This window comes from Bombina bombina, chromosome 3 (assembly GCF_027579735.1).
Source record: "Bombina bombina isolate aBomBom1 chromosome 3, aBomBom1.pri, whole genome shotgun sequence".
Lineage (NCBI taxonomy): Eukaryota > Metazoa > Chordata > Amphibia > Anura > Bombinatoridae > Bombina > Bombina bombina.
This window is the reverse complement of record NC_069501.1, coordinates 1,099,144,062-1,099,160,034: the sequence shown is the minus strand read 5'-3', so window position 1 is coordinate 1,099,160,034 and position 15,973 is coordinate 1,099,144,062. Positions and strand designations below refer to the sequence as shown.

The 15,973-nt window shown below is 38.3% G+C and overlaps 1 protein-coding gene across 1 annotated transcript in view; it reads right to left on the bottom strand.

Moving 5' to 3' along the window:
* Positions 1 to 1,380: 1,380 nt before the first annotated feature.
* SPART (spartin) overlaps positions 1,381 to 15,973 on the bottom strand; it is a 34,298-nt gene continuing 19,705 nt past the window's right edge. Inside the window, 3 exon segments of the mRNA XM_053708440.1 lie at positions 1,381 to 1,475; positions 1,556 to 1,714; positions 4,556 to 4,750. Of these exon segments, the coding sequence (XP_053564415.1) occupies positions 1,381 to 1,475; positions 1,556 to 1,714; positions 4,556 to 4,750 (449 nt within the window).

Here is a 15,973-nt window from a genome sequence, read left to right as displayed (position 1 = left end):
ACTGTGTGTATGTATAAATATATATATATATATATATATATATATATATATATATATATATATATATATATATATATATATATATATATATATATATACACACATACATACATATGTATTTATGTGTTTATGTGTATATATGTCAGTAAACACACACAAATATATATATACATACATACATACACACATGTATTTATGTGTTTATATGTGTATATATGTCAGTAAACACATACACACACATATATATATACATACATACACACATATGTATTTATGTGTATATATGTCAGTAAACACACACAAATATATATATATATATACATACATACACACACACATGTATTTATGTGTTTATATGTGTATATATGTCAGTAAACACATACACACACACACATATATATATATATATATATATATATATATATATATACATACATACATACATACACACACATATGTATTTATGTGTTTATATGTGTATATATGTCAGTAAACACATACACACACACACACATATATATATATAATATATACATACATACACACATATGTATTTATGTGTTTATATGTGTATATATGTCAGTAAACACACACACACACATATATATATATCACACATTTTACACACACACGCTTCAACTTGTAATACGCGCTAATTCTGTTGTGCACAAAAAGCCGATAAATGCCCCATATCTCTTGCGCGCTAGTTAGCACTCCACTCGTAATCTAGCCCTAAAAAGATATTGTTCTAGTTAATGGCGGTTACCAGGGGAGTTCCATATGTTCTTTTAGTTGAAAATATTTATGTCATTTTCCTAAAAAGTTTAAAAGGGATGGTTTGTCTTTTCATAAAAGCTGAAATTGCTTTAAAATCCCTAGAGGTATAAAACATACAAAACACAATATAAAAATATAACAAGTGGAACAGACCAAGTAAGAGCTATATAAAGATGAACACTGCAAAGTGAAAAATGATTCACTCATTATCAAAACCTTAGACAAGTTATTACTTTAAAGAGTTAACAGATAGGAAAGCAATTCAGAAGAAAAGACCAGACTATTATTTGTATGGGATGATGCATAGGTAACTAATGGAACTAAACAGACCACAAGATCCCCCTAGAATAGGGGCTGTTGTGGATTCTGTATTGACTGTGAGCTGTTTGGAGCAGGGTTCTCCTCCTCCTTTATTAATTTATTTTGTTAAGTCTGTGTTGTGTATAAGTTTTCACCATGAATCAGTATCATTGTACCCTACTCATATATACATATTAATACAACACAAACATGACTTCTATACACTTGAAAGACATAAAATGATGGCTGTTTAATCTCTGTTATTTGTGATTGTATATAGTGAGGACCGCTTAAGAAAATAACTTACTTATATTTGACAGTCTGTACAGTCTCTGTTGCAACACCTTTAGTGATGTTCTTTGCTGCATACTCCAAGCCCTGCCAGACTGTTGCAAATCCTGTAAAATGGAGCAATATTGTTTTACGAGGGCAAATAAAAATGCACAAAGAAGAATAGAAGAGAAGTTTCTTTCCTTACCTTGTACTCCACTGGCGGCCACCACCATGGCTCCATCAAGTGTGGACTTGCCATCTTTATCTTTCTTCAGCGCTTCTGGAACTAACTTACCGCCATGCTTCTTTACGTGTGGCGCTAGCTCCCTGCCCACACAGCTTGCAATGGCACACACCCCATCCACTGAGGAAAAAGGACGGGCAAGATGTGTTTATCATTAAACATGGGCTTTGATCAAAACTTCTTTATGCATATAGTATGTCTGGATTCACTGAATATCACGTTAAAAAAAAAACGTTTTATAAACAAAACATGCATTTTACAGCTTTTAAAGAAATAAAATAACCAGTAAAATTACTAATAATAAAGCTATACTAAATTTTAGCTTCAGCAAATGTGCTATAAGTCCAGCAGATTTGGCTAATTAAAATAATTTTATAAAAGCGGTTTTAAAATGTATTTTTGTACAGTATATATAGCCCCTGTAAGATTGACTCCTTCACCCAACATGGACCTAGATTGCAAGTTGTGCGGTATGGCTATACCGCTGAAAAATTGGCCTTTACGAGCGGAATAGCCAGCTCACCTGTATTACAAGTGGCGGCGGTACAGCTATACCGTTAGCGCTTTAGCCTATACTGCAACTCTCCATTCCGCACTCAAAAAATGGCTTTTGAGTGTGGAATTTTCAGCATACCCGTATTACAGGTTGTGCGGTTCGGCTATTCCGCTAGCATTACAGCTTATACCGCAACGATCCATTCCGCTATCAAAGACCAGTAAGTTATGGATTTTTCAAAACAAAAATGTTTTACAAAACTCATAACAAAAATGTTACAAAGTACACTAACACCCATAAACTACTTATTAACCCCTAAACCGACAACCCTCCGCATCGCAAATACTATAATAAACCTATTAACCCCTAATCCGCCGCCCACCCACATCGCGACTACCTAAATGAAAGTATTAACCCCACCAACACTAAATAAACCTATTAACCCCTAAACTGCTGACCCCCCACATCGCTACTACTAAAATAAACCTATTAACCCCTAAACCGCCGACCCCCGGCATAACTAATACTATAATAAACCAATTAACCCCTAATCCGCTGCCCACCCACCCACATTGCCAACACTAAATTAAAGTATTAACCTCTAATCTGCCGTCTCCCCACATCGCTAACACCAAAATAAAACTATTAACCCCTAAACCGCCGCCCACCCACATCGCAAAAATACTAACCTAAACCTATTAAACCCTAAACCGCCAAAACACCGCGCCACGGATGAAGAAAGAAGATGGCCCTGCGCTGGATGAAGATGAATCCGTCTGGAAAAAGACCTTCACCGCTTGACTTCAGGAATGGTAAGTACATTTGTCGGGGTTAGTGTTATTTTATTTTTTTGGGGTGTTTATTTTTTATTGGGCAGCAAAAGAGCGGATTGCCCTTTTAAGGGCAATGCCCATACAATTGCCCCTTTTTGGGCAATAGGTAGCTTAGGTTTATTTTAGTTAGGTTTTTTTTTATTTTGGGTGTTTGGGTGGGGGGTTGTATTGTTAGGGGGGACTTTGTAATTTTTTTTTTCCAAAAAATAGCTGATTTTTTGCCCTACAAAAGGCCCTTTTAATGGCTATTGGTAGTTTATTGTTAGATTAGGGTTTTTTTTATTTTGGGTTGGCTTTTTTGTTTTTATAGGGGTATTAGATTAGGTAAATTTTTTATTTTTTTTGGATAATTTTGATTATTATTTTTTTATTTTTTGTTTTTGTTTGTCGAGATGTGGGTGTTTGGCGGTTTAGGGGTTAATAGGTTTAGTTTATTATTTGCGATGTGGTGTTTGGCGATTTAGGGGTTAATAGGTTTAGTTTAGTATTTTCTATGCGGGGGTGGCGGATTAGGGGTTAATAACTTCATTTAGTGTCGGCGATGTCAGGGGGCGTTGGTTTAGGGGTTAATAACTTTATTTAGTGTCGGCGATGTCGGGGGGGCGGCGGATTAGGGGTATTTAGACTAGGGGTTTATGCTAGGGTGTTAGCTTTATAAAAACAATTCTTGTCTCAATAGACATCAATGGGGAATGCGTTATAGCGATAGCAGTGTTTGTTTTTTTTCTAACACTTTTTCTCAATTGATGTCTATGGGGGAAAACGTGCATGAGCAAGTCAAATCAGGACTTGGCTTTTGTGCCATATGGAACTTATCGCACCATACCGCACAACACAAGAAGGTTTTTTGTAACTTGTAATAGCAGCGCTATGGAATCTTTAGCGTTATTTACGCACCGGGTTTAGTGCACAACTGGGTGATGGTGAAGTTTTGTTTTTTGACCGGCTGGTGCTGCAGCCAGTGACAAGCCTAGCGAGCCCCTATCAAAATCTATAGCGCAAAATTTCAATAAGAGCATAAGCTAGGCTTGTGACTGGCTGTACCATCAGCCTGTAAAAAAAAATAAAAAAAAATAAAATAAGCTGCACCATGTTGGGTGGAGGAGATAATCTTAAAGGGACTACATATAGATATCTTGTCTTTGGCTCGCCCTATGTGTTCAGCTAACTCCTAGTAGTGCATCGTTGCTCTTTCACCAAAGAATACCAAGAATAAAGAAAATTTTATAGAAGTAAATTGGAAAATGTAATGCTCTATCTGAATCATGATAGAAACATTTTAGGAACATTAAATTGAAACTACATTCACCATTCATTTCAGAGAGTACAAGCTAAACATGCTGTCTTTTTCATGTGAATATATTTTATGTTGTTTAAATTAATATTGAAACTAACAAGAGGTACAAGTCAGTCCACAAATTTACTTCAGTGTCAGTTGAACACTGGTAGATAAAGACAGCATCTAAATTGGGGGACGGAGACACATCACCCACACCTTCATAAGCATGAAATTAGAAATGTTTCTTTAAAGTATAAAATATAGTTAATAATTTAAACTAGTTCTATACATAAATTACAGCAAAAAAAAGTCAGTTCCTACATTTTAATATGTGTACATAAGTACAAGCTTACCCAAAAACTGGCTGACTTTAACAGCGCCACCTGTTGCCTGCTTTGCTACATTCAGTCCTTTAGCCACAGTCGGATTGACCTCCATGGGCCGTTCATCGGGTTGAATATGTTCTCTTAATTTTGTAGCACCTTTGTGTATGGCTTTTTCTGTCAGCTCTGCTCCTTTTACTAGACCCCAGCTCAACCAAGAAGCCCCTGAAGAAAGAAAAAAAAAAGTTTCATCTTTCAAGTTTGGCATTTGTATTTTTTAACCAAGTAAGAAGAAAATAATAAATCTTACCTAATGAATAAAATAAATAAATATATATATACAATAGATTTATTAGAGTAAAACGCAGCTTACGTGCATAATTCTGTGTACGTTATGACATAGTAATTACAATGTAGTTTGTGAAAGCATTTTTGATATAATGTTTAGTTACTCAGAGAAATGCATTAGGGAAGAACCATCTACAATGATTGTCAAGTAATACCAGAATTTTTTTTTTTTCTTTTAGGGGAAATTAATATATATTCAATCTGGGGGGGAAAATCTTACAGTTAATATTAACATTTTAGGTTCACACTCAAAGAATATTTGTACCTTTAGCTTTTATTTTATTTAATATTTTCTTTAACAAAATTTATTCCATCAGAAACAAAATCATCTCTCAACATACTACCAATCTCCAACCCCCTTAAAAGCTCGCAATCATCCAAAACCCACAAAGCCATTCAGCTCTTTCGATCCTTTTACTGAGGAAGACATTTCTGCCCTTATACTGTGCTCGCACCTCAATACCTGTCCCATCCCCTCACAGCTACTCCCCTCCCTATCTCCTTCCTTGCTAACGCGTGGCACTAATTGTCTTTTTCATATCTCATTCTGGATGTCCTCTCACTACCTAAAGCTAAATCTCTCCAAAACTAAGCTCATTATTTTTCCCCCTTTATCCAAAATCTCCACCCCCCATTTTTCTATAACTGTCGATAGATCCATCATTACCCCAAGCCCACAAGCCTGATGTCTTGGGGTCACTCTTGAATCAGATATTTCTTATACTCCTCACATTCAGTCTTTGGCCAATTCCTGCTGCTTCCACCTTAAAAAAAAATCTCTCAAATTCGACATTTCTTTACACAAGACACAACTAAGATTTTAATCCACTCTTATCCTTTCCGGCCTTAACTACTGCAACTCCATCCTCTCCCTAGCTGCCGTCTAGCTCTTTTACAACCCATAATGAATGCCTCTGCAAGGCTCATCTCCTTACACGTCGCTCTTCATCTGCTGCATCTCTCTGCCAATCCTTTTACTGGCTTCTCTAGCCTCCAGAAGTAAACACAAAATTTTGACTCTGACATAAAAGGCCATCAACTGCACTGCCTGCCCCTATATCTCAGACCTTGTCTCCAGATACTCTGCCTCCCATCCCCTTATCTCTGCTCACAACCTCCTCCTCTCTTGTTACCACCTCACATTCCCGTCTACAGGACTTCTCCAGACTGGCCCCTATTTTGCGGAACTCTCTGCCTTGCTCCACAAGACTCTCCCTAGTTTTAAACGTTTCAAGTGCTCCCTAAAGACTGTTCAGGGATGCATACAAAATCCAATTCTTATCTCTTTCCTTTCGGGGAAAGAAACCGTTTGGTTCTGATTTAGATTCTACAGTATCTACTGTTACTGGAGGTAAAGGGTTTTTCTTCATCAGGACAAAAATCCTAGAGGGAAATCTAAAGCTTCTTATTGTTTGCATTCCTTTCATCAGAATAAGGAACAAAAACATAATTTATGTAAGAACTTACCTGATAAATTCATTTCTTTCATATTAGCAAGAGTCCATGAGCTAGTGACGTATGGGATATACATTCCTACCAGGAGGGGCAAAGTTTCCCAAACCTCAAAATGCCTATAAATACACCCCTCACCACACCCACAATTCAGTTTAACGAATAGCCAAGAAGTGGGGTGATAAAAAAGTGCGAAAGCATATAAAATAAGGAATTGGAATAATTGTGCTTTATACAAAAATCATAACCACCACAAAAAAAGGGCGGGCCTCATGGACTCTTGCTAATATGAAAGAAATGAATTTATCAGGTAAGTTCTTACATAAATTATGTTTTCTTTCATGTAATTAGCAAGAGTCCATGAGCTAGTGACGTATGGGATAATGACTACCCAAGATGTGGATCTTTCCACGCAAGAGTCACTAGAGAGGGAGGGATAAAATAAAGACAGCCAATTCCTGCTGAAAATAATCCACACCCAAAATAAAGTTTAATGAAAAACATAAACAGAAGATTCAAACTGAAACCGCTGCCTGAAGTACTTTTCTACCAAAAACTGCTTCAGAAGAAGAAAATACATCAAAATGGTAGAATTTAGTAAAAGTATGCAAAGAGGACCAAGTTGCTGCTTTGCAAATCTGATCAACCGAAGCTTCATTCCTAAACGCCCAGGAAGTAGAAACTGACCTAGTAGAATGAGCTGTAATCCTTTGAGGCGGAATTTTACCCGACTCGACATAGGCATGATGAATTAAAGATTTCAACCAAGATGCCAAAGAAATGGCAGAAGCTTTCTGGCCTTTTCTAGAACCGGAAAAGATAACAAATAGACTAGAAGTCTTTCGGAAAGACTTAGTAGCTTCAACATAATATTTCAAAGCTCTAACAACATCCAAAGAATGCAACAATTTCTCCTTAGAATTCTTAGGATTAGGACATAATGAAGGAACCACAATTTCTCTACTAATGTTGTTGGAATTCACAACTTTAGGTAAAAATTCAAAAGAAGTTCGCAACACTGCCTTATCCTGATGAAAAATCAGAAATGGAGACTCACAAGAAAGAGCAGATAATTCAGAAACTCTTCTGGCAGAAGAGATTGCCAAAAGGAACAAAACTTTCCAAGAAAGTAATTTAATGTCCAATGAATGCATAGGTTCAAACGGAGGAGCTTGAAGAGCCCCCAGAACCAAATTCAAACTCCAAGGAGGAGAAATTGACTTAATGACAGGTTTTATACGAACCAAAGCTTGTACAAAACAATGAATATCAGGAAGATTAGCAATCTTTCTGTGAAAAAGAACAGAAAGAGCAGAGATTTGTCCTTTCAAAGAACTTGCGGATAAACCTTTATCTAAACCATCCTGAAGAAACTGTAAAATTCTCGGAATTCTAAAAGAATGCCAAGAAAAATGATGAGAAAGACACCAAGAAATATAAGTCTTCCAGACTCTATAATATATCTCTCTGGATACAGATTTACGAGCCTGTAACATAGTATTAATCACAGAGTCAGAGAAACCTCTTTGACCAAGAATCAAGCGTTCAATCTCCATACCTTTAAATTTAAGGATTTGAGATCCTGATGGAAAAAAGGACCTTGCGACAGAAGGTCTTGTCGTAGCGGAAGAGTCCACGGATGGCAAGAGGCCATCCGGACAAGATCCGCATACCAAAACCTGTGAGGCCATGCCGGAGCTACCAGCAGAACAAACGAGCATTCCTTCAGAATCGTGGAGATTACTCTTGGAAGAAGAACTAGAGGCGGAAAGATATAAGCAGGATGATACTTCCAAGGAAGTGATAATGCATCCACTGCTTCCGCCTGAGGATCCCGGGATCTGGACAGATACCTGGGAAGTTTCTTGTTTAGATGAGACGCCATCAGATCTATTTCTGGAAGCTCCCACATTTGAACAATCTGAAGAAATACCTCTGGGTGAAGAGACCATTCGCCCGGATGCAACGTTTGGCGACTGAGATAATCCGCTTCCCAATTGTCTATACCTGGGATATGAACCGCAGAGATTAGACAGGAGCTGGATTCCGCCCAAACCAGAATTCGAGATACTTCTTTCATAGCCAGAGGACTGTGAGTCCCTCCTTGATGATTGATGTATGCCACAGTTGTGACATTGTCTGTCTGAAAACAAATGAACGATTCTCTCTTCAGAAGAGGCCAAGACTGAAGAGCTCTGAAAATTGCACGGAGTTCCAAAATATTGATCGGTAATCTCACCTCCTGAGATTCCCAAACTCCTTGTGCCGTCAGAGATCCCCACACAGCTCCCCAACCTGTGAGACTTGCATCTGTTGAAATTACAGTCCAGGTCGGAAGCACAAAAGAAGCCCCCTGAATTAAACGATGGTGATCTGTCCACCACGTTAGAGAGTGTCGTACAATCGGTTTTAAAGATATTAATTGAGATATCTTTGTGTAATCCTTGCACCATTGATTCAGCATACAGAGCTGAAGAGGTCGCATGTGAAAACGAGCAAAGGGGATCGCGTCCGATGCAGCAGTCATAAGACCTAGAATTTCCATGCATAAGGCTACCGAAGGGAATGATTGTGACTGAAGGTTTCGACAAGCCGAAATCAATTTTAGACGTCTCTTGTCTGTTAAAGACAGAGTCATGGACACTGAATCTATCTGGAAACCCAGAAAGGTTACCCTTGTCTGAGGAATCAATTAACTTTTTGGTGAATTGATCCTCCAACCATGATCTTGAAGAAACAACAAAAGTCGATTCGTATGAGATTCTGCTAAATGTAAAGACTGAGCAAGTACCAAGATATCGTCCAAATAAGGAAATACCACAATACCCTGTTCTCTGATTACAGACAGAAGGGCACCGAGAACCTTTGTAAAAATTCTTGGAGCTGTAGCTAGGCCAAACGGCAGAGCCACAAACTGGTAATGCTTGTCCAGAAAAGAGAATCTCAGGAACTGATAATGATCTGGATGAATCGGAATATGCAGATAAGCATCCTGTAAATCTATTGTGGACATATAATGCCCTTGCTGAACAAAAGGCAAGATAGTCCTTACAGTTACCATTTTGAAGGTTGGTATCCTTACATAACGATTCAATATTTTTAGATCCAGAACTGGTCTGAAGGAATTCTCCTTCTTTGGTACAATGAAGAGATTTGAATAAAACCCCATCCCCTGTTCCAGAACTGGAACTGGCATAATTACTCCAGCCAACTCTAGATCTGAAACACAATTCAGAAATGCTTGAGCTTTCACTGGATTTACTGGGACACGGGAAAGAAAAAATCTCTTTGCAGGAGGTCTCATCTTGAAACCAATTCTGTACCCTTCTGAAACAATGTTCTGAATCCAAAGATTGTGAACAGAATTGATCCAAATTTCTTTGAAAAAACGTAACCTGCCCCCTACCAGCTGAGCTGGAATGAGGGCCGCACCTTCATGTGGACTTAGAAGCAGGCTTTGCCTTTCTAGAAGGCTTGGATTTATTCCAGACTGGAGATGGTTTCCAAACTGAAACTGCTCCTGAGGATGAAGGATCAGGCTTTTGTTCTTTGTTGAAACGAAAGGAACGAAAACGATTATTAGCCCTGTTTTTACCCTTAGATTTTTTATCCTGTGGTAAAAAAAGTTCCTTTCCCACCAGTAACAGTTGAGATAATAGAATCCAACTGAGAACCAAATAATTTGTTACCCTGGAAAGAAATGGAAGCCATATCAGCATTCCAAGTTTTAAGCCATAAAGCTCTTCTAGCTAAAATAGCTAGAGACATAAACCTGACATCAACTCTGATAATATCAAAAATGGCATCACAGATAAAATTATTAGCATGCTGAAGAAGAATAATAATATTATGAGAATCATGATCTGTTACTTGTTGCGCTAAAGTCTCCAACCAAAAAGTTGAAGCTGCAGCAACATCAGCCAATGATATAGCAGGTCTAAGAAGATTACCTGAACACAGATAAGCTTTTCTTAGAAAGGATCCAATTTTCCTATCTAAAGGATCCTTAAACGAAGTACCATCTGACGTAGGAATAGTAGTACGTTTAGCAAGGGTAGAAATAGCCCCATCAACTTTAGGGATTTTGTCCCAAAATTCTAATCTGTCAGACGGCACAGGATATAATTGCTTAAAACGTTTAGAAGGAGTAAATGAATTACCCAATTTATCCCATTCTCTGGAAATTACTTCAGAAATAGCATTAGGAACAGGAAAAACTTCTGGAATAACCACAGGAGATTTAAATACCTTATCTAAACGTTTAGAATTAGTATCAAGAGGACCAGAATCCTCTATTTCTAAAGCAATTAGTACTTCTTTAAGTAAAGAACGAATAAATTCCATTTTAAATAAATATGAAGATTTATCAGCATCAATCTCTGAGACAGAATCCTCTGAACCAGAAGAGTCATCAGAATCAGAATGATGATGTTCATTTAAAAATTTATCTGTAAAGAGAGAAGTTTTAAAAGATTTTTTATGTTTACTAGAAGGAGAAATAACAGACATAGCCTTCTTGATGGATTCAGAAACAAAATCTCTTATGTTATCAGGAACATTCTGCACCTTAGATGTTGAAGGAACTGCAACAGGCAATGGTACATTACTAAAGGAAATATTATCTGCTTTAACAAGTTTGTCATGACAATTAATACAAACAACAGCCGGAGGAATAGCTACCAAAAGTTTACAGCAGATACACTTAGCTTTGGTAGCTCCAGCACTAGACAGCGATTTTCCTGTAGTATCTTCTGACTCAGATGCAACGTGAGACATCTTGCAATATGTAAGAGAAAAAACAACATATAAAGCAAAATTGATCAAATTCCTTAAATGACAGTTTCAGGAATGGGAAAAAATGCCAAAAAACAAGCTTCTAGTAACCAGAAGCAAAGAAAAAATGAGACTGAAATAATGTGGAGACAAAAGCGACGCCCATATTTTTTAGCGCCAAATAAGACGCCCACATTATTTGGCGCCTAAATGCTTTTTGGCGCCAAAAATGACGCCACATCCGGAACGCCGACATTTTTGGCGCAAAAGGACGTAAAAAATGACGCAACTTCCGGCGACACGTATGACGCCGGAAACAGAAAAGATTTTTTGCGCCAAAAAGGTCCGCGCCAAGAATGACGCAATAAAATGAAGCATTTTCAGCCCCCGCGAGCCTAACAGCCCACAGGGAAAAAAGAGTCAAATTTTAAGGGAAGAAAAAAAATTGATTCAAATGCATTATCCCAAATATGAAACTGACTGTCTGAAAATAAGGAATGTTGAACATCCTGAGTCAAGGCAAATAAATGTTTGAATACATATATTTAGAACTTTATAAATAAAGTGCCCAACCATAGCTTAGAGTGTCACAGAAAATAAGATTTACTTACCCCAGGACACTCATCTACATGTTTGTAGAAAGCCAAACCAGTACTGAAACGAAAATCAGCAGAGGTAATGGTATATAAATAAGAGTATAGCGTCGATCTGAAAAGGGAGGTAAGAGATGAATCTCTACGACCGATAACAGAGAACCTATGAAATAGACCCGTAGAAGGAGATCACTGCATTCAAATAGGCAATACTCTCCTCACATCCCTCTGACATTCACTGCACGCTGAGAGGAAAACCGGGCTCCAACTTGCTGCGGAGCGCATATCAACGTAGAATCTAGCACAAACTTACTTCACCACCTCCATAGGAGGCAAAGTTTGTAAAACTGAATTGTGGGTGTGGTGAGGGGTGTATTTATAGGCATTTTGAGGTTTGGGAAACTTTGCCCCTCTGGTAGGAATGTATATCCCATACGTCACTAGCTCATGGACTCTTGCTAATTACATGAAAGAAAGGTTGATTCCTCTGCTTAAAAGCAAGGCACCACTGGCTCAGACCTTGTGCTAACTTGAACAAATCAAAGCAGGGTAAGAAATCTATATACAGAACAAAAAAAAGAATATACAATAGGATAGCTACTTCCCTTTAGGTAAAACCGCTGCCTTTCAAACAGTCTCTCTCAAAGCTGTACAAACGATGTATATTGGCAGATAGAGGTGCTGGTTCTAAGGAATCTCCAAAGGATTTTTCTCTCTGTTTCACAATTTTCCCAGAAGAATTCTGTCTGTATAGAGTAATATCAAACAAGCGGCTCCACAGGTGATTTCACAATCTTCCCAAAAAGGGGTTCTGTCTGTATGTTACTCTATACAGACAGAATTCTTCTGGGAAAATTGTGAAACAGAGAGAAAAATCCTTTGGAGATCCCTTAGAACCAGTGCCTCTATCTGCCAATAAGAAATCTATGCCTACTACAAAATCTGTATGAAGGTGCGGCCCGATCCAGAAGTTCTGGTAGGGGGCAGGTTAAGCCTCTTTCAGGAGGCTTGGTTTCAGTCTTTTGCAGATCCCTGGCTTCTGAATATAGTTTCACAGGGTTATCAAATAGAATTCAGAACAAGGCCACCCAGAGGAAGTTTATTTTGTTCAATGTTCTAAGGAATCCTGTAAAAGCTCAAGCTTTTTTCCAGTCTGTCTCAGATCTGGAATATATGGGAAGTGATTGTTCCAACTCCTTTGCAGGAACAGGGTATAGGATTTTATTCAAATCTCTTCATTGTTCCAAAGAATAAAGGCATTTTCAGACCAGTTCTAGATCTGAAAGCTCTTAAAAAGTCTGTAAGGATTTTATCTTTCAAAATGGAAACTATTTGGACTATTCTTCCTTTCATTCAGTCAAGGTCAGTTTATGTCCACAATAGATTTAAAGGATGCTTACCTTCGTCCATTATAGATTTAAAGAATGCTTACCTTCATGTTCCATATTCACAGAGAACATTTTCAGTTTCTGAGGTTTGCTTTTCTGGACAAGCATTTTCAGTTTGTTGCTCTACTAAATTTGGTCTGGCTACAGCTCCTAGAATTTTCACAAAAGTTATGGGTGCCATTTTGTATGTGATCAGAACTCATGGTATTGCAGTGTTGCCATACCTGAACAATATCTTGGTTCCAGCTCCGTCTTTTCCTTTAGCAGAATCTCACACCAACCTACTCTTGTTATTTCTTCAACAACATGGTTGGATGATCAATTTTCCAAAAAGTTTTTTGATCCTCAAACAAAGGTAACTTTTGTGGATTTAAATTGATTCAGTGTCCATAAGTCTTTCTCTAACAGAGCAGAGAAGGTTAAAATTGGTGTCAACTTGTCTAAACCTTCAGTCTCTCTCTTTCCCCTCGGTGCTCTTTGTAGGGAAGTTCTAGGTCTTATGATTGCAGCTGCAGATGCAATTCCATTTGCTCGATTTCACATGAGACCTCTTCAGCTTTCTATGCTTTCTCAATGGTGCAGAGATTTTAAAAAATGTATTGCAGGAGCACCAGAGTAGAGGGTAAAAAATGTAAACTTTATTCAAAATTAATAGGGTATCATTACCCCAGGGTAAGAAACACACAAAGTGATAAAATAGAAAAACAGATGAACAAAGGCTGACCGGTTTCGGTGTCTGTCTTACTCCTAGCCTGCTTAAAAACTGTTTGTCAATTTTCAGTTTAAAAACCCTCATTTGTTCTGCTATTGGGTACGGGGCTCACACCCCTCCCCTCCTTGCACCAATCAAACATGTTTTGTGTGACACCAGTGATCCCTATCCATTTATAGCCTACAGTTAATCAGGAAGTTCAAACAATATATATATATATATATATATAATATACATACATACTAAACCGAAATAGGAGTGCAAGTGCATCAAACAAAATCAAACAAAAAGGAAATTTATGCTTACCTGATAAATTGATTTCTTCTAGGATACAACGAGTCCACGGATTCATCCTTTACTTGTGGGATATTATCCTCCAGCTAACAGGAAGTGGCAAAGAACACCACAGCAGAGCTGTCTATATAGCGCCTCCCTTGACTCCACCCCCCAGTCATTCGACCCAAGGTATAGGAAGAAAAAGGAGAAACTAAAAGGTGCAGAGGTGACAAGTTTTAAATAAAAAAATATAATCTGTCTTAAATTGACAGGGCGGGCCATGGACTCGTCGTATCATGAAAGAAATCGATTTATCAGGTAAGCATAAATTTCCTTTTCTTCTATAAGATACGACGAGTCCACGGATTCATCCTTTACTTGTGGGATACAATACCAAACTACAGGACACGGATGAACGGGAGGGACAAGACAGATGCCTAAACAGAAGGCACCACTGCTTGAAGAACTTTACAAAAGTATCAAATTTGTAAAATTTTGAAAAGGTATGAAGGGAAGACCAAGTCGCAGCCTTACAAATCTGTTCAACAGAAACATTGTTTTTAAAAGCCCATGTGGAAGCCACCGCTTTAGTGGAATGTACTGTAATTCTTTCAGGAGGCTGCTGTCCAGCAGTCTCGTATGCCAAACGGATGATGCTTTTCAGCCAAAAATAGGTAGCCGTAGCTCTTTGACCTCTACGTTTTCCAGAATAGACCACAAACAGAGAAGATGTTTGACGGAAATCCTTGGTTGCTTGCAAGTAAAACTTCAAGGCACGAACCACGTCCAAATTATGTAACAGACGCTCCTTCTTAGAGGAAGGATTAGGACACAGAGAAGGAACAACAATTTCCTGATTAATATTCTTATTAGTAACAAGCTTAGGAAGGAATCCAGGTTTGGTACGCAAAACCACCTTATCAGCATGGAAAACAAGATAAGGCGAGTCGCATTGCAATGCAGATAGTTCAGAAACTCTTTGAGCCGAAGAGATAGCAACTAAAAAACAGAACTTTCCAAGATAGAAGCTTAATATCTATGGAATGCATAGGTTCAAACGGAACCCCTTGAAGAACTTTAAGAACTAAATTCAAACTCCATGGCGGAGCAACAGGTTTAAACGCAGGCTTGATTCTAACTAAAGCCTGACAGAACGACTGAACGTCTGGAACATCTGCCAGACGTTTGTGCAGTAGAATTGATAAAGCAGATATCTGTCCCTTTAAGGAACTAGCTGATAGCCCCTTCTCCAATCCTTCTTGGAGAAAGGACAAAATCCTAGGAATCCTGATCTTACCCCATGAGTAGCCGTTGGATTCGCACCAATAAAGATATTTACGCCATATCTTATGATAAATTTTCCTGGGGACAGGCTTACGAGCCTGAATCAAGGTATCTATGACTGACTCAGAGAACCCCCGCTTCGATAAGATCAAGCGTTCAATCTCCAAGCAGTCAGTCGCAGAGAAACTAGATTTGGATGCTGGAACGGACCTTGAATCAGAAGGTCCTGTCTCAGTGGCAGAGTCCATGGTGGAAGAGATGACATGTCCACCAGGTCTGCATACCAAGTCCTGCATCTAGCTCTCCCCAAGTGTCACAACCAGTAACGCCCGCACAAGTGACGCCAAGTACCTCTAATGCGTCTAATTCATTTACTTTACAAGACATGGCCATAGTTATGAGCAAAAGGGCAAAGTTCTTCAGTGAGACGAGGTTCCTGGTATTTATTTATTAGATAGTATGAGAGGTGAGTCACGTACTCCACATCGATCAAATTGCAAAATCAGCTAGTATCTACTTAAGGAGCTGTGCAGCACTATTGGTCATAGTGGTTTGAACCTGACCAAAGTAAGCTGTTTTATCACAGGACCATGCTACAAATGACAGGTAATCGATCTTGTTA